This window comes from Neomonachus schauinslandi, chromosome 5 (genome assembly GCF_002201575.2).
Source record: "Neomonachus schauinslandi chromosome 5, ASM220157v2, whole genome shotgun sequence".
In the NCBI taxonomy this organism is placed as follows: Eukaryota; Metazoa; Chordata; class Mammalia; order Carnivora; family Phocidae; genus Neomonachus; species Neomonachus schauinslandi.
Window position 1 is genome coordinate 96921071 of NC_058407.1, and position 24165 is coordinate 96945235.

The 24165-nt window shown below is 50.2% G+C and overlaps 1 protein-coding gene across 1 annotated transcript in view; it reads left to right on the forward strand.

The window, feature by feature from the left end:
* Positions 1-24165, forward strand: part of VWF (von Willebrand factor) — a 124228-nt gene that overhangs the window by 67828 nt on the left and 32235 nt on the right. Inside the window, exons 19-30 of the mRNA XM_044915225.1 lie at positions 4937-5040; positions 6246-6384; positions 9112-9246; positions 11506-11652; positions 14199-14339; positions 14544-14657; positions 16136-16292; positions 17092-17250; positions 17926-18061; positions 20123-21501; positions 23635-23751; positions 23848-23988. Of these exons, the coding sequence (XP_044771160.1) occupies positions 4937-5040; positions 6246-6384; positions 9112-9246; positions 11506-11652; positions 14199-14339; positions 14544-14657; positions 16136-16292; positions 17092-17250; positions 17926-18061; positions 20123-21501; positions 23635-23751; positions 23848-23988 (2869 nt within the window). The remainder of the gene's footprint in view (positions 1-4936; positions 5041-6245; positions 6385-9111; positions 9247-11505; positions 11653-14198; positions 14340-14543; positions 14658-16135; positions 16293-17091; positions 17251-17925; positions 18062-20122; positions 21502-23634; positions 23752-23847; positions 23989-24165) is intronic.

Below are 24165 nucleotides of genomic sequence, written 5' to 3' on the forward strand. Positions count from 1 at the left end.
AGCGTTCGTTCTTTTTCTGAGCCTCAGTTGCCTTATCTGTGACATGGGCACATAATTCTCGTTCTGTCTTCATCACGCGTTGGCAGCGGGCCCGAAGGGGTTGTAGGTGAAAGTGCTTACAGAATCATAGGGATAGCTTTAATTCTTTTCGTAAATAACCAAGGCTCAGTCTCAGAGGCTTTGCCGACCTCCTCCTGTCCACAGGAGAGATCCGTGAAGGGCGTGTTTTCTTACATTTTCGATCTGTCGTGGACCAATGCTTTTGTAAATACAATAGAAACAAATGATCAGAAAAAAAGGAAACAAAAAGCAAGGACATACAAAATATGAGCCCCCCGCCCCCATTTTTATTAGAGTCAGATGTGATGTATTACTCAGGCCAATTGCCGTATGATTGTCCCAGCACCTACTCCTTTTACGTACTCACATCATCACAGACCGGCACTGGCCGGGGACCACGCTTTGAGCAGTGCTGCTCTCGGTTGAAGACCGCCTCTCCCTGTACAAGGCATCACTCAGCATCTACTGTAAGGCCAGCAGCAACTGTCTGAAAATGTTGGGAATGGATTGGGGGTCCCTCCTCTTTGCAGTTTGTGCCAGGCTTGGCACCTGCTTAGAGATGGGGTTTCCTGGCCACTTCATCTGCTCCTTCCGCTGGTGCAGAGGTCTCTTTGCATGGAACAAAGTCAGAGGGATGCCTTCTATATGTGGCCAGTGCCACCCTCCCTGATAAACTGTTGGTGGAGACGCTGCGTGGAAAAGGCACTGACTTGGAGTCCCGTCCTTCCGGGTGTGAATCCTGGCTCCTGACATTTACTTAACAGAGTGGCAAGTCATTTAAAATCTTTGAGTCTGATTTTTCTCATCTGTAAAACTGGGTTAGGAGGGCGGTTGGGAGGACTGGTGGTGACAGTGGCGGGCCATGGAAGTTGCTTAATAAGTGGTACTTTGATGACTGCTGTTAGAAGCTTGGGGAGGAAAACTGTGAATCATATTATGAACGGAGAGATGCTATAGGAAATCAGCACACTGGGAGCAATTTTAAGACCTCAGTGTCCACATTCGGAGGCCCATAAGATCAAACAAATAAGGGGGTTGCATTAGAAAAATTTCTGTCTTTTTCTTTAGTTCAAAAATTGAGTGAATTTGCCTTTGTTAGACTATTACCCACTTTCACCACGAGGTGACAGCAAAGCACAACCCACTGTCCAGCTCACTCATTCCAGCCACCCTGTTAATTCTCTTCAGGAACAGTATCCAGTGGGGAAGTGAGAAGCCATAAGGACTCATGATTTCTGCCCTTTCTATCACACGGGAGTCTGAGGAAAGACAGGAACCAGAACCACCAGAACCAAGGCTACATAGTTCTATAGTGGAAATCCTGGTTTCCTGAGTCTGACTGGGCTCCTTCAGCCCTATTTGCCTCCCTCCCTCCAGCGAGGTGGTCTTGGAAAGTGTGGCACCCCTGTTTGGGGGACGCTCACTTACCCTCCGAAATCTAGTAGTGACACTTTCCTAGCTGGTACCTAGTTCAGCTGCTACGAGGAAGCCCTTGGCAGCTGGGAAACATGTTCATCTCTCTGGTCCTTTGATGCCTGGTTTTCTCACTGACCCAATATGAAGAGTAAAAAGACTTTGGCATTCCTTTTTTGAAATGTGGAGTTTGGGGCTCTGGGGCCCATCCAGGGTGGGCCTCACATGTGGGCACTGTAAATCCTATGAGATGTAATTTTAAAAGGCCCAAAAGCCTTTCTCTCTCAAAAATATCTCTGACTCCTTATATGATTGGTCACCTAATCAGATTTACTGACATATAATGAGCATAAATTCATTTTGGTTAACAAGAGTTTTAGAAAGCTTACAGACTTATAAATCCTCATAGGAAGTCATTCACCCCTTAGTATGAATTATTGAATCAGATTCTTTCCTCCTTAACAAACATTTAGTTGAAATCAGCTGCGTTGAGCTGGAAGTATTGATGGGATAGGGAGAACGAACAAAGGATAGTTGGAAGGCAAAAAAGATTTTGGAGAATGGGTCAGTATGGTGTTCATGCAGGGGGGCTGGCGGGGGGGGGGCGGGGATGGGGCCTTTTCACAGAAGAGTAACAAAACCAGTTTTTTTCTACTTCATAATTTTTCTTGGAGCTGTCCAAGACCTAGTACCATGTTCTTGGCATGAACCATTCTTCGTCAGGATGTCCCAAGTTGATGAATAGTGACAACGATTTCTGCCTGTTTTCTTCCAAAGCCTTGGAAGGGCATTTGTTAACTTTATCTTATTCTTCTGGTGTCCCAAAGGAACAAACACTAGGCAGAGATGGTTCTCTTCATTTTGAACATGATGTTCAAGCGACGTTTCCCAGTTGGGGACTGCTATCCTGGCTTACCCTACGTGTCCGCCCAGTCCTCATCTAGATCCTGTTCATCCCCTGTGTTGTGCCTTTATTTTCCTATCTCCAGGGATTTTTTTTTTAATGCTTTAGGGCTCTCTGGGTGTTTTTGGCTGGGCTGGTGTTATTTGATCTTCTCTCCCAAGTCGGAGCCAGGACTGAGGTGAGGCCTGGAAACCCTCTTCTTTCCTTTTAAGGTTATGCTTTGTCCCCTCTCTAGCTGTCACTTGTGGAACGAACTCCACACCCCTGTTGTCTATAGCAGTCCTCCTCCAGTACCAAGGTCCTATTTTAATACTGTAATCCATCAGTGAGTCAGGGCAGAGAGGAGCCATGTGGTTTGTCAGTGAGAGCGCAGGAGGAGGAAATGGGAGCTGCCCAGTGGTGGCATTATCTCATGACCAAGCTGGGATTGAAGTTTATGTCCACTGGAGGGGGGCTGGGACTCACCCCTGGGCCGGGGGAGGGCCACCTGAGCCATGGGTGTGCAGGACTTTTTGTCAACGGGCTGAATATCCTGGAGAGAGGTAAAAACAGCCAGCATGCAGACCAGGAGGTGTGGGAGCCTCCACTCAGCCTGCTCGAAGGAGAAGGGGTAGCTCATGTTCTGCTGAGGTGAGCTGAGGTGAGCTGAGGTGAGATGAGGTGAGGTGAGCAGGGCTCTGTCTCCTGGAATCCATCCCTGTGCATCACTTTTGTCTCACATAATGTTTCCAATAAGGAGACTTATTGTCTGGTCTCCATCGGTGGTAGGTGTGGGTGTTGGAGAGCTCACTGAGCTTCCCCAGCAGATGCATCGGTCATTCTTAGAGTAGCCACTAGGTGGCAGGCCCTGGACTTAAGTCAGAGCAGATGAAGCCTGGGGGAGAGGGATGGATATGTGGGAATGACCCCTAATTGTGACAGCTTATGAAGGCTGTGGTAGAAAGACATTGGTCGCCCCCTCCCTGTGCCTCCCAAGCTGCCATCTTCCCTACTGGGCGCCTGAGCTCATTGTCTTCTGAGAATGGGACATGGCAGACCTGCCTCTTCCTCATTCTCTGTGCTCCAACCCTCCCCCTTGACTTAGGTGTTGAGGACTTAGGGTTGGGTGAAGGTGGTGGTTAAGCAATGGAGGCTATTCTTCCCATCCCTTCCCAAAACACACACACACACACACACACACACACACACACTACTTTAGCCTCTGGTCCCTGACACAAAAGCCCTTTGTTCAGGCCAAGACTGCCCTGTCCCCAGGACTTTGTCTGGTTCCAAGTCCTGGGAACTCAGGCTTGTCTGAGTAGTGACTGGAGCAAACGGATCCTGACATACCAGGAGCTTCTCACCCCTTAGGTAACTCTGGCACCAAAGTGTCATGGTCCCTCCACCTGAGGGTGACCCAGGGTTCTTTTCAATCACCTATATTAGGCCATGCCAGAGCAGATGTCCAGGGCTGCCTCCTGGGGCTGGGACAGAAGCATGTCTACACGCTGGGGTCAGAGTGGGTTTGGACAGCTCTTCCGGAGCCCATTGGGGCCAGTGGGTCTTACTTCTTTTGTCCCCCTGGGCCCTACAGACCTGAAGAGTATAACATGCTCACATAGTGCTTTCTTTGTGGGCGGAGGGCAGGGAAGCAGAGCATACCCCCGTGGAGGGTGTCAGAATCTCGGGGGACTGGGTGAGGAGCGGGCTTGCGGGCTTGAACAAGCCCCCAGACTCTGGTTTTGGTCCATCCCTGTCTAAGGCCAGTAGGCAGCCTTCACCCCCAGCACATTAAATGCATTTAAATTTTATTAAATATATCATCCATCTTTTCTGTTGTAAACATAATACAGGCTCATTGATGAACATTTGGGAAGAAAACTTTAAAAACCGAAGAAGAAAATAAAATTCCCCTATTCCTCTATCGCTTGGATTTGGATTTGGATGGAACTTCTGTATTTCCTTCTAGTCTTTTTTTGACATACACATATATATATGTGTGTGTGTGTGTATAGTTTTCATATATATATATATATGTAGTTTTATAATTGGGACCATATGTATGTACAGTTTTCCCTATTTGAAAAATGAACAGCATCAGTATCTCTCACAGCATTTAAGAGTCTTCCAGAGGGCCCTTCCAATAGCTCCAGAGCACACCGTTACCTGGCGATTCCTTAATGGAGTTCATCATTTTCCTATTGTCAAACACTTGGTTGTTTCCATTTTTTGCAATGATAAATGATTTTACGTTAACCTTTGTCCCTAAGTCTATTTCCTTTGGAGAAATCCTCTGTGTGGAATTACTGCGTCTAAGATATGCACATTCCAGGGGCTTTGGCCACAGATTACCAGTCTCCACAACGGTCCCAGCAGGGTATGAGGGCAGAGGGTGGTTGGAGTGTCTCCAGCTGAGCGGCGACAGGGTGGGGGGAGGTCCGTGTGGATGGATGCGCATGTTTGCCGAGCCCCAGCCTGCGTGTGGGTTCCCTGACCTGGCCTGTGGCCGAGGCTGTCTTCCTAGCAGGGCTTTAGATCACTCACTATGGCCCCCAAGACATTTGGCTTCCTTTCCCTTAGGTCCGACATGAGAACAAGTGTGTGGCGCTGGAAAGGTGTCCCTGCTTCCACCAAGGCAGAGAGTATGCCCCAGGAGAAACCGTGAAAATTGACTGCAACACTTGGTGAGCCCCTGGGAGAGGCTTGCCTGGGGACCGAGCCATTGGGGTGGGGTGAGCAGGGGTGGGGACATGGGAACCGACACAGCCACAGGGCCTCTGGCACTTGCCTCCAGCACCCTGGGGGAACATGGTTATTCTTTTTCTTTTTCTCTGTGCCTCTGTTTCTCTATCTGTAAAGTGGGGGAGAATCTGTGTCCTCTCCTGTGCTGACCCTGCATAGACACTCTCCCGGAGAGTAGTGTTTCCAAGAAGGACCTTGGCCCATATGGGTCATTGCATGTGTGAACAAGCTGCCAAAAGGCATGGGCTTTGGAAGGTCCCTCTCTGGACTCATACTGTCCTCTAAGCATACTGCAACTGTCCTTGTAATGGCATGGTTCAAAAAAGACCTTCTGAGGGAGGCTGGTTTTCTTCTCTGTGGCCACCCTTCACTGGCTCACTCATCATGCCATGACTTCTGGGCTGTGCGCAGCTTCAGGGGAAGGCCCACGTGGACAGAAGCAGGAAGGGCTGGGACCTGGAAGGGGCTTAGCTGTCTCTCGGGCCTGAGGTCTGAGCTTACCACCTCTGATGCACAGAATGGGCTTCCTGATGTCAGCTCTGGTTACAGGGTGGTGGGGGATGTGTGCTGTGGCAGTGAGCAAATAACTGTAGATTTAAACAGAGCTATGTACACCCAAAACCTCTCCTGGCAGAAGTTGATGGTTGATCACTGTTTTCCCAGCTCAGAACTTTCCTTCTGTTGTGTCTAGTTCTCCCCGTTCACCTCAGAGGGCTCTCAACCTCAGTGTCTCTGTTCTGTAGAGATCCCATGGCCATGGCCATTCTCAGCAACTTCCAGGGAGGCGGAACTTCAAGCAAATTCATAGCAGGGGGTCCTCAGAGCATCTGGGCTTCTTCCCCTGGCTGCCCGATCCCCTTGGGGGACCTGTTTGCTTCTTTGCTTCACTTTTCCCCTTGTAACAGGAGAGCAGCATGGCTTCCCTCTCTCCTCCTTGGCCTTGTGCTCTAAAAATGTGACCGTTTATGACTGCAAACTGCCTTCCCACATCCACACCCCACAGGTCCTTCACTTCTAGAGGCTTCCTGGAGGGTTGGGTGGCACCCCACAGCAATCTGTTCCTTCATTGTCTCTCGTTCCCCAATGCCCCGAAGAGCCCCCCACACCACAGTACCCAGCTGGTCATCCTGGCCATTACTGTTCCTAGCGTCTGTCGGGACCGGAAGTGGAACTGCACGGACCACGTGTGTGACGCCACGTGCTCTGCCATCGGCATGGCTCACTACCTCACCTTCGACGGGCTCAAATACCTGTTCCCCGGGGAGTGCCAGTACGTCCTGGTGCAGGTGAGAGTGAGGGAGGGCGGGGGTGCTGTCTGTCTCTCGGAGGGGCCGGGAGCTGCTGACTGCCCTTTGGGGGTTTCTGGGTCAGATTCTGCTGTTCTGTCTGTAGAAAGAGTCCTGGGGCTGATTTCTACTGCAGCAATTTTCCAGCCCATAAAAGAGGGGCCTGAAACTCAGAGCAGTGGTCCGTTTTCCTTCAGCTGACCTGGAGACTAACGAGGACAGGGCAGAAGCTCCTTTGTTGACTGGGATGGGTGTGGGGGCAAGGCAACCACCAGCCCAAGTTAGCACCCACATGGAGTTAGAAAAACGCATCGGTTCCTTTTGGCAGACACAGCCTGTCAGGACGCACAGTGGGAAGGGGAGCCCAGGCTAGACTGAGCCCCCTCACCCTCACTGCTAGTGCCCTGGTGAGCGGCCCAGGACAGGACAGTTGGAATAATCTCTGGAGTCGGCTTCCTGCCCTATGATCCTATTGTCCGCCATTTCCATTTCCAACCTAGTGCAGTTCAGAAGGGGGGCGGGGTACAGAAAAGACATATTGCCCAGGAAATCCTAGCTGGTGAGTGAGGGCACCGGCCCCTTTACCTCCCTCTCTCCACCGTGTGGACTCCTGTAAGCTCCTCTTGCTGGTTGACACCAAAGTGAGTAAGCAAGGAGGTATGAGTGCTTTTCTCATGAGGGATGAGACAACTTGACTGTGAAGCTTTAAACAAATGTGGCCTCTCTGTCTCCATTCTCGGGAGGAGCGGTAGGAGCTTGGCGTGGTCTAAAGGGAGGACCACAAACCCCTAGGAGCCTCAGCCCCAGAGACAGACCTGTGGGGCCCCATGAGTCAGGCAGTGAGGGTGCCTGAGCATGCATGTCTGCAGAGCATGCTGGGAGTGGGCGGAACGGCAGCAGTGCCTAGCAGCTGTGCGCAGAGCATGCTGGGAGTGGGGCGGAACCAGCAGTAGCGCCGAGCAGCTGTGCGCAGAGCATGCTGGGAGTGGGGCGGAACCAGCAGTAGCGCCGAGCAGCTTGCACAGAGCATGCTGGGAGTGGGTCGGAACGGGCAGCAGCACTGAGGCGCTGTGCGCAGAGCATGCTGGGAGTGAGCAATAACACCAACTAACCGAGCCTCTATCTCCCATGCCCCAGTGTGGCCCCAGAGAGGCATGCAGTGTATTGGGGAGACAGGGCATGTACATCATGACATGGTTTTACTGACACTTATGAACCTGGCATGTATTCTGCTCTGGAACTTTGCTGCAGATTATATATGGCAGCCCGTCTTTTGATTATCTGCCTCCCAACCTTGGTAGCAAAAGATGAGGTACACCAGCCCTAGAACTCAACCACCCAGCCAATTTCAAATATGAGCATCCAGAAAACATGACTAATTCAGTGCCATGAGAAGTAGCTGGCCAGATCTACTGCTCCCCAGCTTTTCCCCTGCCCAGACAAAGCTTTCCCAAGTGGGCCAGTTTTAGAGTCCCTTTCAAATTGTGCTTCTTTGTGGGTTGCTTGTTTTCCTTCATAGCTAGTCCTTTTGTCCCTTCTGATACTTTGTCCTGGATCCTCCCTTTTCTCCCTTCTTCCTTATCAAGACTTGACTCTTTTTTTTTTTTTTTTTAAAGATTTTATTTATTTATTTGACACAGAGAGAGAGTTAGCGAGAGCAGGAACACAAGCAGGGGAGTGGGAGAGGGAGAAGCAGGCTTCCCGCCGAGCAGGGAGCCTGATGCGGGGCTCGATCCCAGGACCCTGGGATCATGACCTGAGCCGAAGGCAGACGCCCAACAACTGAGCCACCCAGACACCCCGACTTGACTCTTTTTTAGCCAAATCTCAGCTGATGACAAGAACCATGTATAAAGCACCTGTATCTTTGTTCCCTCATTTACCCTCCACAATCCCATTAACTCAACGCAGACCCATTTAACTTAATCCCAGTATTGGCTGATTCTGTCTTTTAGAGGGGCAGATTGTGTGTGTGCATGTGTGTGTGTGTGTGTGGGGGGTGTCAAAGAGGTAAGTGACTTGCTCAATGTATCTAATAAGTGGCAGAACCAAGGCTCACACCTTTTCCTGAGTGTCTTTTTTTTCTCCTGTCATACCACAGCAATAGTCACCATGGGGAGATATTTGCTAGAAATGTGTCCCTCCTTCCTTAATTTTCTATGCAACTGACCAGCAAGGGACCAGCACTTCTTCATCCTCTATTCCCAACCAGAGGTGGTAGCTCAGCACCATGGAGCTGTGTCCAGTGACCTTTGGTTACACTTCTGGGCCAGCAGTCCAGAGGGATTCAATCAGAATTGAGAGCCACAAAGTGCCAATGTGGTCAAACTGTCCTAGTTAGCTGGGTAAGACTAAGCACTAGCAGGTTCTAGGTAGGGGCCTTTAGGCTGATATGTTCAGCAAAGCATACCACAGGCCATTTCCCTCTCTCCCTCTCTCCCTCCTTCTCTTCCTCGTGCTTGCATTCTGGTTCATATGTAATGGCTGAAGATGATAAACCTGTCTGTTCTCTCCCCACCCCCATCTCGTTCTCTTTCCCTTTCTCTCAATTTCATTCTCTCTGTCCCTCTGTCACACATGCACGCACACGCACACACACATGTGCATGGAATGGTAACATCCTTTAACATGTATCCTCCAATGGTCTGAGATGATGAGATATCCATCTTCTGATCTGGGGAGAGGTAGCAGAGATAATATTTCTCTCCTGGCACCCCCTTTCTCCAGGATTACTGTGACAGTAATCCTGGGACCTTCCGGATCCTGGTGGGGAACGAAGGGTGCAGCTACCCTTCAGTGAAATGCAAGAAGCGGGTCACCATCCTGGTGGAAGGAGGAGAGATTGAACTGTTTGATGGGGAGGTGAGTGCCAGCCTTATCCCCTCCACCCTCATACCCCCTTTGTTCTTCTGTCAGCTGATTAAGAGCAGGTATCAAGCATTGTTTAGAACTTGTGTGATGGGATATTGTACAGCCATTAAAGAGCGTGAGGTAGAGCTGTATCATGTGACCTTGACATAATCTATGAGAAGAACAAGTTGCAGGTGACTGTGGATAATGCAATCCCATTTTAATAAAATGAAATGCGGAGATGTGTGTGGAAAAGAACGTGTAACTATATCTGCCAAAGAATAGTGCTTACCTCTGGAGGGTGGAGTGGGGATTGGAGGTCAGGAGGCCTTTCCCTTTCATATAGGTATCTATATATTAAATATATAGATATAAACACACACACATATTATATATACACATACCAATATACACACATGCACCCATGTGTACACACGATATACACATATCATACATACACGTGTACACATACACACATGTGTATGTACCATACACACAATACACATATATCATATCCACATACATATATAATATACACACATTCGTACACATATGTGCATATTTAACATACACATATATCACATACGTGTATACACATATACATGTACACATGTAATATATACGTACATATGTATACACATACATATATAATATATAAGTAGCATGTATACATATATCATACACCATATACACATATGTATATAATATAAACATAGATCACATATACACATACATATCTATCATATCTACATATCTATACATCTATCACATACATGTATATCATATATACATATGTACATATACACACATACACGTGCACATGTATTTTGTACATATATAATATATATACAAATATACACATCATATATATACACATAAATGACATATACACAAATATATACGTATACATTATATGTAACACACATAAACATTTATTTTGGGAAGTAATGGTGTTTTGGGGGATTTTTACCTTACGTTTTCCAGTTCTTTTCAGATAAAATATTTTTAAGGGAGCTCAAAAGAGAAGTAAAGAGATTCAGTCCTTGTGTACTAAGAGTTTATGATGTGGTTCTCAGAAGGGCACAGAAGAACCACCTAGCATCTTAGTTATTTATGTATTAGAGAGCGCGCGAGAGAGAAACAGCATGAGAGGGGAGAAGGTCAGAGGGAGAAGCAGGCTCCCCGCTGAGCTGGGACCCTCATGTGGGACTCGATCCCAGGACTCCAGGACATGACCTGAGCCGAAGGCAGTCGCTTAACCAACTGAGCCACCCAGGCACCCCAAGAACCACCTAGCATCTTAAGATACTGACCCTGGAGTCCACCCTGAGATTCTGACTCGTAGGTCTGGGTGGGACCCCAGAATCTGCATGTGGAGTGCCAGGGAGTGCCAGGCTCTGGGCTCAGACCTCTCCTGGTATCTTCATTTTGTTCCACGGTCTCATCCCTGCCTTCTTGCAAATATGCACCACTGATCTCAGGGGATTGGGGGGAGAATTCCCCATTATTGACTGTGGGTCAGCAGTGTCGACTCTTTCAAAGGATGGATGACCGTGGTGATATCGAATAGGAGATGCGCACTTAAGATTAGCTCTGCGTGTGGTATGTCACTAAGGAGAGAACCCTTGCAAAGGGGTGACAGGCCCTTAGCAATGACTTCAATTTTACAAATTAGTCAGCCAAACATGCTGAAATGGGCTCTAAGTATTCAGCATTGGCGACAGTTGTGCTAAGTCAAGGGCTCAGGTCAGAGTCCTTCTGGAAGCTGAAATCCGTGATTTCTGCCATGGTCTCCCTGTTCTGTCAGCGGTGACTTCTGGTGACAGGGATTCTGGGGAGCGGGAAAGGGGGAAGGAAAGGGAAGAGTCTAGTGCTCATTTATATAAACGGATAGATTTTTACATGAATTGCCTAGAGATGCTTCAAATCATATTCATGTTAAAACCAATTTAGGGGACCACATGCATTTAATGATCAAGTATCAAAAATCATTTTTTGGTACAGAGATGGCCAATCTCCTAATTATGATTTTGCTGCCACCTCTGCTGTCATCCGCTAGTCATAGGATTCTTGGCCAGTGATAGGCAAAATGGACCCAGAAACATCCAGGCAGGGTGCTGGCCCGGAAGGGACATGCTCTGACCAGGTGGGGCAAACGGCCTGTGGTTCCGGAGGGCTGTGGTGGCAGGCAGGGGTGTGGGGTAGAGGGAGGAGTCAGTTACTCCTACCTGCCCTCCACTCTCCCTGTTCTCATGCTTTGTCATCCTTCAGGTGAATGTGAAGAAGCCCATGAAGGACGAGACCCACTTTGAGGTGGTGGAGTCGGGTCAGTATGTCATCCTGCTGCTCGGCAAGGCACTCTCTGTGGTCTGGGACCACCGCCTGAGCATCTCCGTGAGCCTGAAGCGGACATACCAGGTCAGGGGATTTTCTGTTTCCTTTTCATCTTGTCTGTGACTTACTGTTTGCACCTTCCTCAGCCCACTGGGCTGCCCACCGTTGCGGGTGAGCGTGGGTGGTCCTCCAGCCCGGTCTCCCTCCTGACACAAGTATGACCATGGATTCCAGGTCCCTGGAGTCAGCTTTGGCTGTTTTCCTGAGTTAGCCTCATGTAGGAAAGATGGTGGGTGTCCCCCCACCCCCCCAACCCAGCAAACAGTTCCTTGACTAGCCTTGCTAGGCATGCAGTTTATATCCACAAAAGAAGGAAACGAAAGATCAGGCAACAGCTTTTCTTAAGGTTTCTTAACCTGAAGAGGCAAACTGATCACGTACACTATTATGATAACCCTGCGAAATATTTTGGGGTGTGGCCTTGCCATCGAGCCATCGACCAGCCCGGTTTGAGAGCTATTTGCAGAACTGCTGATACCCTGCTTTTGTGAAAGTGATGGTATTTGTGGCCAGGTTCTGACAGCGTGTTGGGACTTTGTTTTTCTAACTGATGAGTGTGGGACAAGTGCTCTGTCTACTCTGGTGGCTGATTTAGTCTCAGGGGCATATCTCACAGCACCGGTCATCTCAGCTGCGCTGAGGTGAGGCTACATGGCCCTTACTTCTTGTGGCCACCCATTCTCTTTCTGGAAAGCATTAACAATTCATGCAGTCGTTTATTCACCAAATCCTTACTAAGTTCTAGTATGTGTCAAGCACTGTTCTGGGCACTGTGGATAAAGTAGGGGAAAAAAACATATATACATATATATATATATATATATATATATATATATATACACACACACACACACATACACACACATATAGTGTATATATAATATAGATATTGTTATTGTGTATAATATGTATTATTGTATATACACATATATGTATCTATATATGTATCTACACATCCATACCCACATGTACATATATGGGTGTGTATATATATATGTTTTAACTTGTCTTAGTTTCCTGTTGCTGCTATAACAAACTACCACAAACTTAGTGGCTTAAAACAGCAACATAAATTTATTATCTTAAGGTTCTGGAGGTCAAAAGTATAAAGCTGGTTGGCAGGGCTTCATTCTCCTGGAGGCTTTAGGGGAGAATCCGGTTTCTTTGCCTGGTCTAGCTTCTGGGGCCTGCCCACATTCCTTGGCCCATGGTCCCATCCTCCGTCTTCAAAACGAACAGCACAGCCTCTTCCAATCTCCCTCTCTGCTCCTGTCACCTCACTCTCCTTACTCTGATGCCTCCTCTGCCCCTTGTAAGGCCCTGTGATTATCCCGAGCCTACCTACATTGTTCAGGACCACCTCTCCATCCTGAGATCCTTAACCTAATCACATCTGCAAAGTTCCTTTGGCCATGTGTGGATTAGGACGTGGACATCTTTGGGGGGGGGGGCATGGTGTTGCCCACCACAACCCTGGTGGAGATCATATTCTAGTGGAGCTATTATTTTAGCTTGGTTGATCCGATGAAACCTGTCTGCAAAGGTGACATAGCAGAGCCTTCAGGAAAGGGAGGGAGTGAGTCATATAAATATCCAGACAAGAGAGTTTAGGCAGGTGGAATAGCATGTGCAAAGGCCCTCCTGTGGATGGTGTTTGGAGTGTTTGAGCAAGGAGGCCAGTGTGGCTAGAGAGGAGGGACTGGGATGAGTGGTAGTTTACGAGGACAGGAGCCATACTCTGGGGGCTATGAGGACTTTTGTTCAACAGTGAGAACATTCTTACGTGTTTCCCAGTAAGTTCACCCTTGTACCAAACCAAATCTAAAATAGAACAAGTCACATTTCTCTGTGCCAAGACAGGGCTCTAAATATGTTTCAAGAGCATTGCACTGTTTCTTTTCCAGTCCAGATATTTCTAGTTCTTTACCTAGTCCTTATGTGACGGTTTCTGTTCATTCAGTAATGACTTGTTCGGGACCCGTAGCTGCACACACGTGCATGTTGTACGCATGAGAGGTGAACATGGAGACGCATGAGCTATGATGTCGACCCGGGTGGCATTCAGTATAGGCAGAATCCTGGCCAGCTTGTTCTGGACAGACTGCGGTCATTCAGATAATGGGCTCGCCTGTCCGCAGTAAAGTAGGACCAGAACATTCCCTCTTTGGACCTGGACACTCTCATTGACATAATGTTGAAGCAGCTCCTCTCTCTGCTCAGCGCATTACTGGGGAGAGAGATGATTTATCCTGGAGCTACCAGGGCCAAGGCTGCCTGATTTCCACCTCTGCCCTTGGCGGACTGTGGGACGTGGGCGGGTTGCCGTCTTCGTGAATAACCTTTGTTTAGCTTTAAGATGGGCTGCGTGAGGAAGCCTGGGAGAGACCACGGCGGGGACCTGGCTTTGCCGATTTTCCTGGTCTGCTTCTGGGTCTCTGTCCTCATCCCTCTGCTGGCCGCCCCTTCTCTGATGAGCCTGCCCCCCTGTTGCCCTGGGGAGCCCTGCTTTTCCCAAATCAGAGAGTTTGCCCTGAGGTTTATGATGCTCATGATCTCATCTTGTCTGTCAGGAACGGGTGTGTGGCCTTTGTGGGAATTTTGATGGCATCCAGAACAATGACTTCACCAGCAGCAGCCTCCAGGTGGAGGAGGACCCGGTGGACTTTGGGAATTCCTGGAAAGTGAACCCGCAGTGTGCCGGCACCAGCAAAGTATGTCTGGGCTCTCCGTGTGGCCCAGAGCCACGAGGCCTGCTGCCCGGAACGTCCCCACCCATCTCATGGGGGCTGGAGGGGTGGGGTGGGGTGTGGGGTGGTATGAACAGCCAGGTGGCAGGGCTGGCCAGGAGGGTCCCTTGGATCCTTCTGGGTTGACTGACTGGAGGTCTGTCTGTGTCCTCTTGCCCTGCTCCTCAGGTGCCCCTAGACTCGTCTCCTGCCGTCTGCCACAACAACATCATGAAGCAGACGATGGTGGACTCCTCCTGCAGGATCCTCACCAGTGATATTTTCCAGGACTGCAACAGGCTGGTGAGGGCTGGGGGGTAAATGGAGGCAGAAGAGTGCAGAGGGTTGGCCCCGTGACTCGGGCACTTGGAGCATGAGCTTCGCACTGAGGATGCCACCTTGGAGGCTTGGAAATGATCTATATCATCACGTCAGCTCTTTACTCCCTTTCTTGGCTTCAGGCTGGGAAACAGAAAGCATCGTGGCCCGTGTAGGAGGAGGGCGATGCTGGTGAATCATTTTTCCTCCCACGCAAGGTGTAGCTCTTCTGGGCACCTGCCAGTGCTTCTCTTTTGGCCTCAGTCTTAGGGCTTGTCCCCCACCAAATGATCTTGTTTCCCACACAAAAGCCAGGATTTCATCTTCCTGTTCCTGCTGCATGCCTGGCCTGAGCACCCTCTGCCCTCACAAAACCCTTGAGCTCCGGCTTCTTGTCTGACAGAAACTCTTCTCTGGCCTAGACTCTAGGGATTTTGAGGCCTCCTTTTATGACCTCTTTTCGGGTCTTTATCTCAAATGGCGACAAGCAGTTCCCCAAAGTTGAACTCACGTTCTCTCTGTACGTGCAGATGTATGTGGGTGTATGTGTGGGTTCGTGTACATAGTTACATATATACATGGACACAGCCACATACACACATGCTGCCCTGTGGCACCACACGTGGGAGCGACTGGCTGAATTCCTGTACCTCAGCGCTCCTTCTCTTCCCATCCCCTGATTGGTAGTCCCTGAGGATGCTCCAGAGAGTATACAGAAGTGCCCGGTTAGGTGGAAACCCTGGGTTTCTGAGTTGGAGGAATGCCGAGAGCCGGGCGGCCAGGGAAATCAGGATTGCTGGAATGTCTTGGACACAATGACCCACTTAGTGTCTGGATTCATTCCTATCACCACTACCTTGGAGAAGGCCCGTGTGGGCAGCTGTGTGTGTGGGGGCGGGGGAGGTGGGAAGTGGTTACTGTGGTTCAGTGTGGGTGAGGGGTGGGTGGGCTTGGGGGCAGAGTCCAGGGGGCCCAGGCCAGCCTGGCTGTCTAGCGGAGTAGCACCACAGCACCTCAGCGAGGCAATGTGAGCAGTCCTAATGTGTGTCCTCCTTCGCTTTGCTGAATGAGGCAAGGGAGGAAGGTGACCAGCTTGTACGTCTGTTTGTTTTATGTCGAAACACCCAAACAGCCATGAGGCTGGGAGTGAGTTATGGGGATGGCTGGCTAGTGGAGCAGGTATGTGGAAAGATGGATTGAAGAGAATGTTCTGGAAAATTCTAAGGCATATTACATTCTGTGGAAGGCCAGCAGCACTCCTGTGTTCAACTTTTCTTATTGGAGTCCAGATGAGAAGCTGGGAATTACGCCTCTGTACCCACTCCCTGTTTGGGCCACTGACCAGCATGTCTCCTTCCACCCGGGGCCCCATTGCCCTACCCTGACCCCCAGAATGTTCTCGCCCACCAAGAGCCAGAGTTGCTAAGTGCCCAGGCCTAGGTCACCATGAGGCTCCCTTGCAGGTGGACCCTGAGCCCTACCTGGACATTTGCATCTACGACTCTTGCTCCTGTGAGTCCCCCGGGGACTGCGCCTGCTTCTGTGACGCTGTTGCTGCCTACGCCCATGTGTGTGCCCAGCACGGCAAGGCGGTGGCCTGGAGGACAGCCACTCTGTGTCGTGAGTCCTCATGTCCCTTGTGGTGGCACGTAGCCTCCCTCAGACTTTAAAACCTCAAAGTGGGGGTGCAGGAGGACTCCTTTGTGGGAGAGAAGACAGAGCGCCCGTCTGGGGTTGGATGGCCGAGGCCTGAAGGGAGTTAGGACATTGATGTGAGTGAGGAGGGATGGGGGACAGCGATTGAAGACATCAATATGTAGAAAAATTCCAGAAGAGGGGGAAGGTGGAGCAGCGATGAAGAGAAGAGGGAAGTCAATATAGTGATTAAATTCAGTATCTTTAATTAGATGCTATTATATTTGCCAGTGTGAATGAGCAACACATACTTTTTTATAGAGTCTTTCTTCCTCGGGTGTGAGCAGCTGATTGTTTTTATATGGTAAACTGATTTGGAACCATTTGGTTCCTGGTTAGGTGCTTTATTTATTTATTTTTTTAAAGATTTTATTTATTTGAGAGAGAGAGTGCAAGCAGGGGAAAGGGCAGAGGGAGAGGGAGAAGCGACTCGCCACTGAACAGGGAGCCCGACCCAGGACTCGATCCCAGGACCCTGAGATCATGACCTGACCCGAAGGCAGATGCCTGACTGAATGAGCCACCCAGGCGCCCCCTGGTTAGGTGCTTTAAAACCCCGGCGGCCTCGAATACTGGTGACTGCCATGCTGCTTAGTTCCCCGCCATCACCGTCGCCTCCCCCAGGGCCATCACCCCCGTGGGTCTCACCACCATCTCTTTGGGGGACTTGGGCGCAGTCCTGGCTTCTCGGGTTGCACAGACCGATTGTGTTCTGTCTACACAGCCCAGAACTGCGAGGAGAGGAATCTCCACGAGAATGGGTATGAGTGCGAGTGGCGCTATAACAGCTGTGCCCCTGCCTGTCCCACCACGTGTCAGCACCCCGAGCCGCTGGCGTGCCCCGTGCAGTGTGTCGAAGGCTGCCATGCACACTGCCCTCCAGGTAAGGCGCCTGCCCCGGCGGGCTGGGCTGGGCTCTCAGGAAGGGCGCTTCCCCCTCGTGCTCCTCCTCGGCCTCGCCCAGCGCTGCCCTGTCCCCATCCCTACCCCTTTGGCCCTGCTTCTAGGTGGCCTTTCATCCAAGCCAGGCCAGCCAGGCTTTTGTCAGGTTGAGCTCCTGTACCGTGTGCTGGGGCACCCCTATTCACGGGCTTATCACCGAGAGCACTTTCTGATAGAAGGTTCTGCCAGGATGGGAAAGTTCTGCTGAAGTGGAAAAGTTCCTCCTGTGTCTGAGGAATTGAATTTTCAGTTTTGTTTAGTGTCAATTCACATTTAAATTTAACTCGTCGCCTGTGGCTACTGGCAACTCTAGGGGGTAGCACAGACGTGGAGTCATCAGCTATATTCTTTGCTGGCGTGAAATGACCCTTGGAGAGAAGATTTCATTTGTCCTGAGGCTTGGGTGCAGTGAGGGAGGGTGAAGGAAGACCCCTGCCTGGTGTGGCAGAGGGATAAATCAAGGCCCAAAGAGGGAAAGTTGCTCCCTAAGTGCTGAGGTGCCCCTTGGGGGAGGCAGGCAAGAACCAGCTTCCGGGATGGGCCCCTTAAGTTAAAACTGAGTCTTCCTTGTGGGAAAGGTGAAGTTTTGCCTGCTAACGAGGGATGTGTCATGCAGGGAAAATCCTGGACGAGCTTTTGCAGACTTGCATCGACCCTGAAGATTGTCCTGTGTGTGAGGTGGCTGGTCGTCGCTTGGCCCCGGGAAAGAAGATCACCTTGAACCCCGATGACCCCGAGCACTGCCAGATTTGGTAAAACAGAACCCCTGGTGTTTGAAGTGAAGGGTCTCACTCTCTTCTCAGGGTCCTGCTCAGGGAAGAACTCTGCTGTGTGGATTGAGAAGTTGAGTGTTGGGTTTGTTTTATTTCTAGAATTTGCCTCTCTTTCTTTAAGAACAGACCACATTGCTTCCCCAGAAAACACCTCTTAAGAGGCTGGGGTTTTTAGCCTCTTCTCACTTAAGGAAGGAGGTACTCTTACTGCCCCTGGAGGTCACATCTAGTCCAAGGACAGGTGCCTTTGGAAGTCAAATTTCTTCTTTACTCAGAGCCCTAACCCCTTAGTGTGACATAGACACCCTGGGGCCACAGCCGAGGTCCCCGGATGGGACTTTCGTATTTGGGAGGGAAGACACTCATCACTGCACCCTGGGCTCTCACTCGGATTGCCTCTGGGAACTGGCCTTTGTGGAGGTGAGAAGGAGTCCTCAGGGTGGGCTCTGAGCTTTCTGAAGCTCTGCTCCCAAGTAGGGAACATGTATTCAGATGTTGATGTGTTTAACACCACACCCTGACACTGATAGAGCCTTATGGGAACTTGAACTTGAGAACTTAAATTTTCTGGGGAAGGGCTGTGGCCACAGCTGCCAGAATCAGATCCTGCTGCCGCCATCTGTACAAACAAGGGGGAACACTGCCTGGGGTAAATTTTCTAGCAGACACAGGAAACTAGAAAGTATGTCACTCATGCATTGTTAACGAAGGATTGAAGCAATAAATCGTGTGGGCCATGGGGAAGTAGGAATTAACTTCCAGTAAGATCCTGCCTGCCTTCCTTCCCCATGTTGAAACAGAGGCTGTAAGGAATAAAGAAGGGGATGAATCCAGCACTGGCTTGGGGTTCTGAGCCACACAGGCATGAGAGCTTAGAGCCCTCTCCCAACCTCCCCCTGCTGGCCCGTGGGGAAGGGCAGCTACCAGGGTGCATATCTTGGCTTCAGACAGCTGTGGACGGTAATTCCAAAGCAGGCTGGGGACATCACCTGGGAGGCAAGCCACAGGGGACGCTTCTCAGGGCTCAGGGCACTGCTGCCTCTCGGCTTTACTGGGGATGCTGAAGGCAAGTTACTTCGAAGGCAGAGCATCAGAATACCCCTTTGACTCTGCTTCTAGGTGGCCTCTCCCAACCAGAGAAAGTCCTGGCCTCTATGGGTCTCTCCCATAGGGCAACTTGATTTCACCTGTGGTCTGGCATACCTTGCCATTTCTGAGACACTGGTGAGGAGTGACCAGAAGGGACTGGAAACTTGGCCTGGTAGTGCTGGAATTTATGGGAGGGCAAAGGCTCTGCTACAGACTTGGGGTATGTGCTTGGGGCTCGGTACAGGGCCTAGCCTCTCCCTGGCACACGACAGGTGCTCACCACATGGTTGTTGGAGGAATGATCGAGCCACTGTCTTTTCCCCTAACATCTTGGACCTTCCTGAATACTATTTCCAACTTTGTTTTGGGATAAAGTTGGGATTTTGAATCTTTGTTCATCTTTCCAAAATGTTTTCATTCCACTTTTTTCTGTTTTTCTTAAGGCCCAGTGTATTAAACATGGTACAACATTTATTCAGCTTAAATTTTGGTACAATAAATGCGGTAAAGCATTTATCTTCAATAGGACATTCACATGCCTTGGCCAGCATCAACATTTTAGAGCAATATTTGTTTTTGGAGACACTTGGGAGAGAGTTTGGATTAGAATTAAATATTTATGCTGCTAGAGGTGTAGGTTGAAAAGACATTGACTTTGAAGGACTGTGTGGATGGCCTAGAAGCAAGAAAGAGTCTTCCTCAGGTGCTACGAGGGGTTGGAGCTTTGGCTTCTAGAATAAAGGGAGGCCTTTGCTGCATGTGTAGGAGTGCTATTTGGGGACCTATGTTAAAAAATGATGTGCCACTTGGGTAGGGGAGTGGTCTCTGGGAGCTCAGCTCAGGTAGGCCCGGCAGGTCATTCTCTGGGAAGGCTGGAATGGTTCTAGATAAGGCTGAGAAGTGCCCAGAGGTCCTTCCTGAACCATTTCTGGTTTTCTCTCCCTACTGCAGTCATTGTGAGGGCGTCAACCTCACCTGTGAGGCCTGCAGGGAACCTGGAGGCCTCGTGGTGCCCCCCACAGAAGGCCCCATTGGCTCCACCACCCCGTATGTGGAGGACACCCCAGAGCCACCTCTCCATGACTTCTACTGCAGCAAGCTTCTGGACCTGGTTTTCCTGCTAGATGGCTCCTCCAAGCTGTCTGAGGACGAGTTTGAAGTGCTGAAAGTCTTTGTGGTGGGCATGATGGAGCGTCTGCACATCTCCCAGAAGCGGATCCGCGTGGCCGTGGTGGAGTACCACGATGGCTCCCATGCCTATATTGAGCTCAAGGACCGGAAGCGACCCTCGGAGCTGCGGCGCATTGCCAGCCAGGTGAAGTACGTGGGCAGCGAGGTGGCCTCCACCAGCGAGGTCTTGAAGTACACACTGTTCCAGATCTTCGGCAAGATCGACCGCCCTGAAGCGTCCCGCATCTCGCTGCTCCTCATGGCCAGCCAGGAGCCCCCGAGGCTGGCCCGGAATTTGGTCCGCTACGTGCAGGGCCTGAAGAAGAAGAAAGTCATTGTGATCCCCGTGGGCATCGGGCCCCATGCCAACCTCAAGCAGATCCGAAACATCGAGAAGCAGGCCCCCGAGAACAAGGCCTTTGTGCTCAGTGGTGTGGACGAGCTGGAGCAGCGAAGAGACGAGATTATCAGCTACCTCTGTGACCTTGCCCCGGAAGCACCTGCCCCTACTCAGCACCCATCTATGGTCCCGGTCACTGTGGGTCCGGAGCTCTTGGGGGTTCCCTCATCGGGACCCAAAAGGAACTCCATGGTTCTGGATGTGGTGTTTGTCCTGGAAGGGTCAGACAAAATTGGTGAGGCCAACTTTAACAAGAGCAGGGAGTTCATGGAGGAGGTGATTCAGCGGATGGACGTGGGCCAGGACAACATCCGTATCATGGTGCTGCAGTACTCCTACACGGTGGCCGTGGAGCACACCTTCAGCGACACCCAGGCCAAGGCGGAGGTCCTGCAGCACGTGCGGGAGATCCGATACCGGGGCGGCAACAGGACCAACACTGGGCTGGCCCTGCAGTACCTGTCTGAACACAGCTTCTCTGTCAGCCAGGGGGATCGGGAGCAGGTCCCTAACCTGGTCTACATGGTCACAGGAAACCCCGCCTCTGATGAGATCAAGCGGATGCCTGGAGACATCCAGGTGGTGCCCATTGGAGTGGGCCCTCACGCCGATGTGCAGGAGCTGCAGAGTATTAGCTGGCCCAATGCCCCCATCCTTATTCAGGACTTTGAGACGCTCCCCCGAGAGGCACCTGATCTGGTGCTGCAGAGGTGCTGCTCTGGAGAGGGGCCGCAGCCCCCCACCCTCGCCCCCACCCCAGGTCGGTGGGCACCTTGCCTGATGTGAGGGCTGCTGAGGGCTGGTGGAGGTGCAATTCTTGGGTTCAATCTTGCTTCCCTGCTCTGTGCCTTCAGTCAAACCCTGGCCTTTAGAGGGCCTTGTTTCCTCACCTCCCAGCCAGGGAGTTGCATCTGTGATCTTTTGGCGGCAGGAGGATCTTTTCTTATTGAGTGTGCTTGTAAATTCAAAGGTTACTCGAGGCTATTGTTAAAATGTGAACAATGTCAAGGATATAGAGTGAAAAATACAAGTCTTGCTTTATCACACAGCCTCATCACTACCCAATCCCATGCCTTGCTTGGAGGTAACCTGTTAAATGTAGTGGCTCTCAGCTTTGACCACGCTGGATGGGTACAATCACTCTAAGTAGCTGGTGATCTCTGGGGCAAGGCCAGGAAGTTAGGTGACAGGTTTAACCCTCGGATTCTGGAGCCGGACCACCTTAGTTTGAAATTCAACTCTTGCCCCTTACCAGCTGGGTAATTTCGGGCAATTTATTTTTGGTAATAATTTGGGGGTAATTTTGAGCGAGTACCTCTGTGTATATGTCTGCTCATCTGTAAAATGGGGATAACAATAGTGCTTGTAAAATGCTTAGAACAGTACTCAGCACATAGCCAAGTGCTCAAAAACTGGTTGCCACCAGAGCTAGGTGACTGCCTTCTTAACTGATGCTAATGTCTAATCAGGTCCTAGTTCTTGAGCAGAGTGTTCAAGACATTCCTTGGAGTATTCGGGACCATCCAGAATAACTAACTTCTTTTTTTTTCCTAAGAGCTTTATTGTTTTTTTTAATTGAAGTATAATTTACACACAGTGTCATATTAGTTTCAGGTGTACACCATTGTGATTCAACAATTCTACACATTTCTCAGTGCTCATCATGATAAGTGTGCTCTTAATTCCCTTTACCTATCTCACCCCTCCTCCCTGCCTCCCCTCTAGCAACCACTAGTTAGTTCTCTGTAGTTAAGAGTTTGTTTTTTTCATTTGTCTCTTTTTTCTTTGTTTGTTTTGTTTGTTGAATTCCACATATGAGTAAAATCATATGGTATTTGTATTTCTCTGACTTACTTCACTTAGCATTAGGCAGCCCTCTAGTTCTATCCACGTTGTTGCAAATGGCAATACTTCATTCTTCTTCATGGCTGAGTAATAGTACAGTGTGTGTGTGTGTGTGTGTGTGTGTGTATTTATACCACATCTTCTTATCCACTCTCTATGGATGGACACTTGGGCTGCTTCCCATGTCTTGGCTACTGTAAATAATGCTGCTGTAAAAAGAGGGATGCCTATATCTTTTCGAGGGTGTGGAAAAAAAAGAATCCTTGTGCACTGTTGGCAGGAATGCAAATTGGTGGAAAAGAGTATGGAGGTTACTCAAAAAGTTAAAAATAGAATTACCATATGATCCAGTAATTCCACTATTGGGTATTTACCCAAGGAATGAAAGGCTAACACCAGAATAACTTTCTTTAAACGTCTCCTGATCCTCACACTTGTTGTAAGTGCCTTTGTGTCTTGGTTTTGGTTTTAACCAGAGCCACAGATTTATTGACATTCTTGTGGTATTTGTGCTGAGGAGAACAGTAGTAGCATCGTCTTATCAAATCTCGGGATGGCTTTTCGGCCAGAGGTTGTTTCTGCACTGTGATCATGGCTCTGCCCAAACATTACCACGAGTGCCAGTCACGTACAGCTGGACCACCTTACAGCACCTTCACCGGCCCTAACACCTGACGGCACACAAGCTTGTTCCCCAGCCCTCAGCTGCCACTCCATCTCCTTTAGCCATCCATCTTCCTGTTGTGCCGTTCTGGTATTTTGTTCAGTTCTAAAAGAGTTGCAGCCTCCAGTTACTGAGGGAGCCAATGCCTCTCGCTTTCATCTGTAGGCATATAAACTGCCTTTCCAGTATGTCCAGACCTGGGGCACTCATGGGCCCCTCTTGCTCCACCCGGGCCCGTGTTCCCACTGTGCAGGACCAGTGGAGACACCCTCCCCTTTGTGGTGCCAAGCAGCCGGCAGCATCCTGCTCACCCTTGGATGTGCTGTGTGCTGCAGGGGGCCTGGCAGCTAGCCCCTGTGTGCTCACCCTCTGCTCTCTTCACAGACTGCAGCCAGCCCCTGGACGTGGCCCTCCTCCTGGACGGCTCCTCCAGTTTTCCCAATTCTTACTTTGAGGAGATGAAGAGTTTTGCCAAGGCTTTCATTTCAAGAGCTAATCTAGGTGAGTGGTGCCCTGGAGGAGCCGGTGGGGAAGGAATGCTTTCTGGGGGGCTCTGCCCGATCCAGGCTGTGATTCCCACGTCATCTTTCCTGTCAGGGCCCCAGCTCACGCAGGTCTCGGTGCTGCAATACGGGAGCTCCACCACCACGGCTGTGCCATGGAACGTGGCCTACGAGAAAGCTCACCTCCTGAGCCACGTGGACCTCATGCAGCGGGAGGGAGGCCTCAGCCACATCGGTAACTTGCTGCTGCGGCCGGGAGCTTCGTCTGGTCTCAATTCTTGGCATCTGGGACTGAGTGACCTTGGCTGGTCCCTTGGCTCGTTGGGCTAGTTTCCTTTCTGGGAAAGTGTGCGGGCCTAGCTGCTCTCCTGGATCTCAGTGTGTTTCTCTGTTTCTGAATCGTTCCATTTTG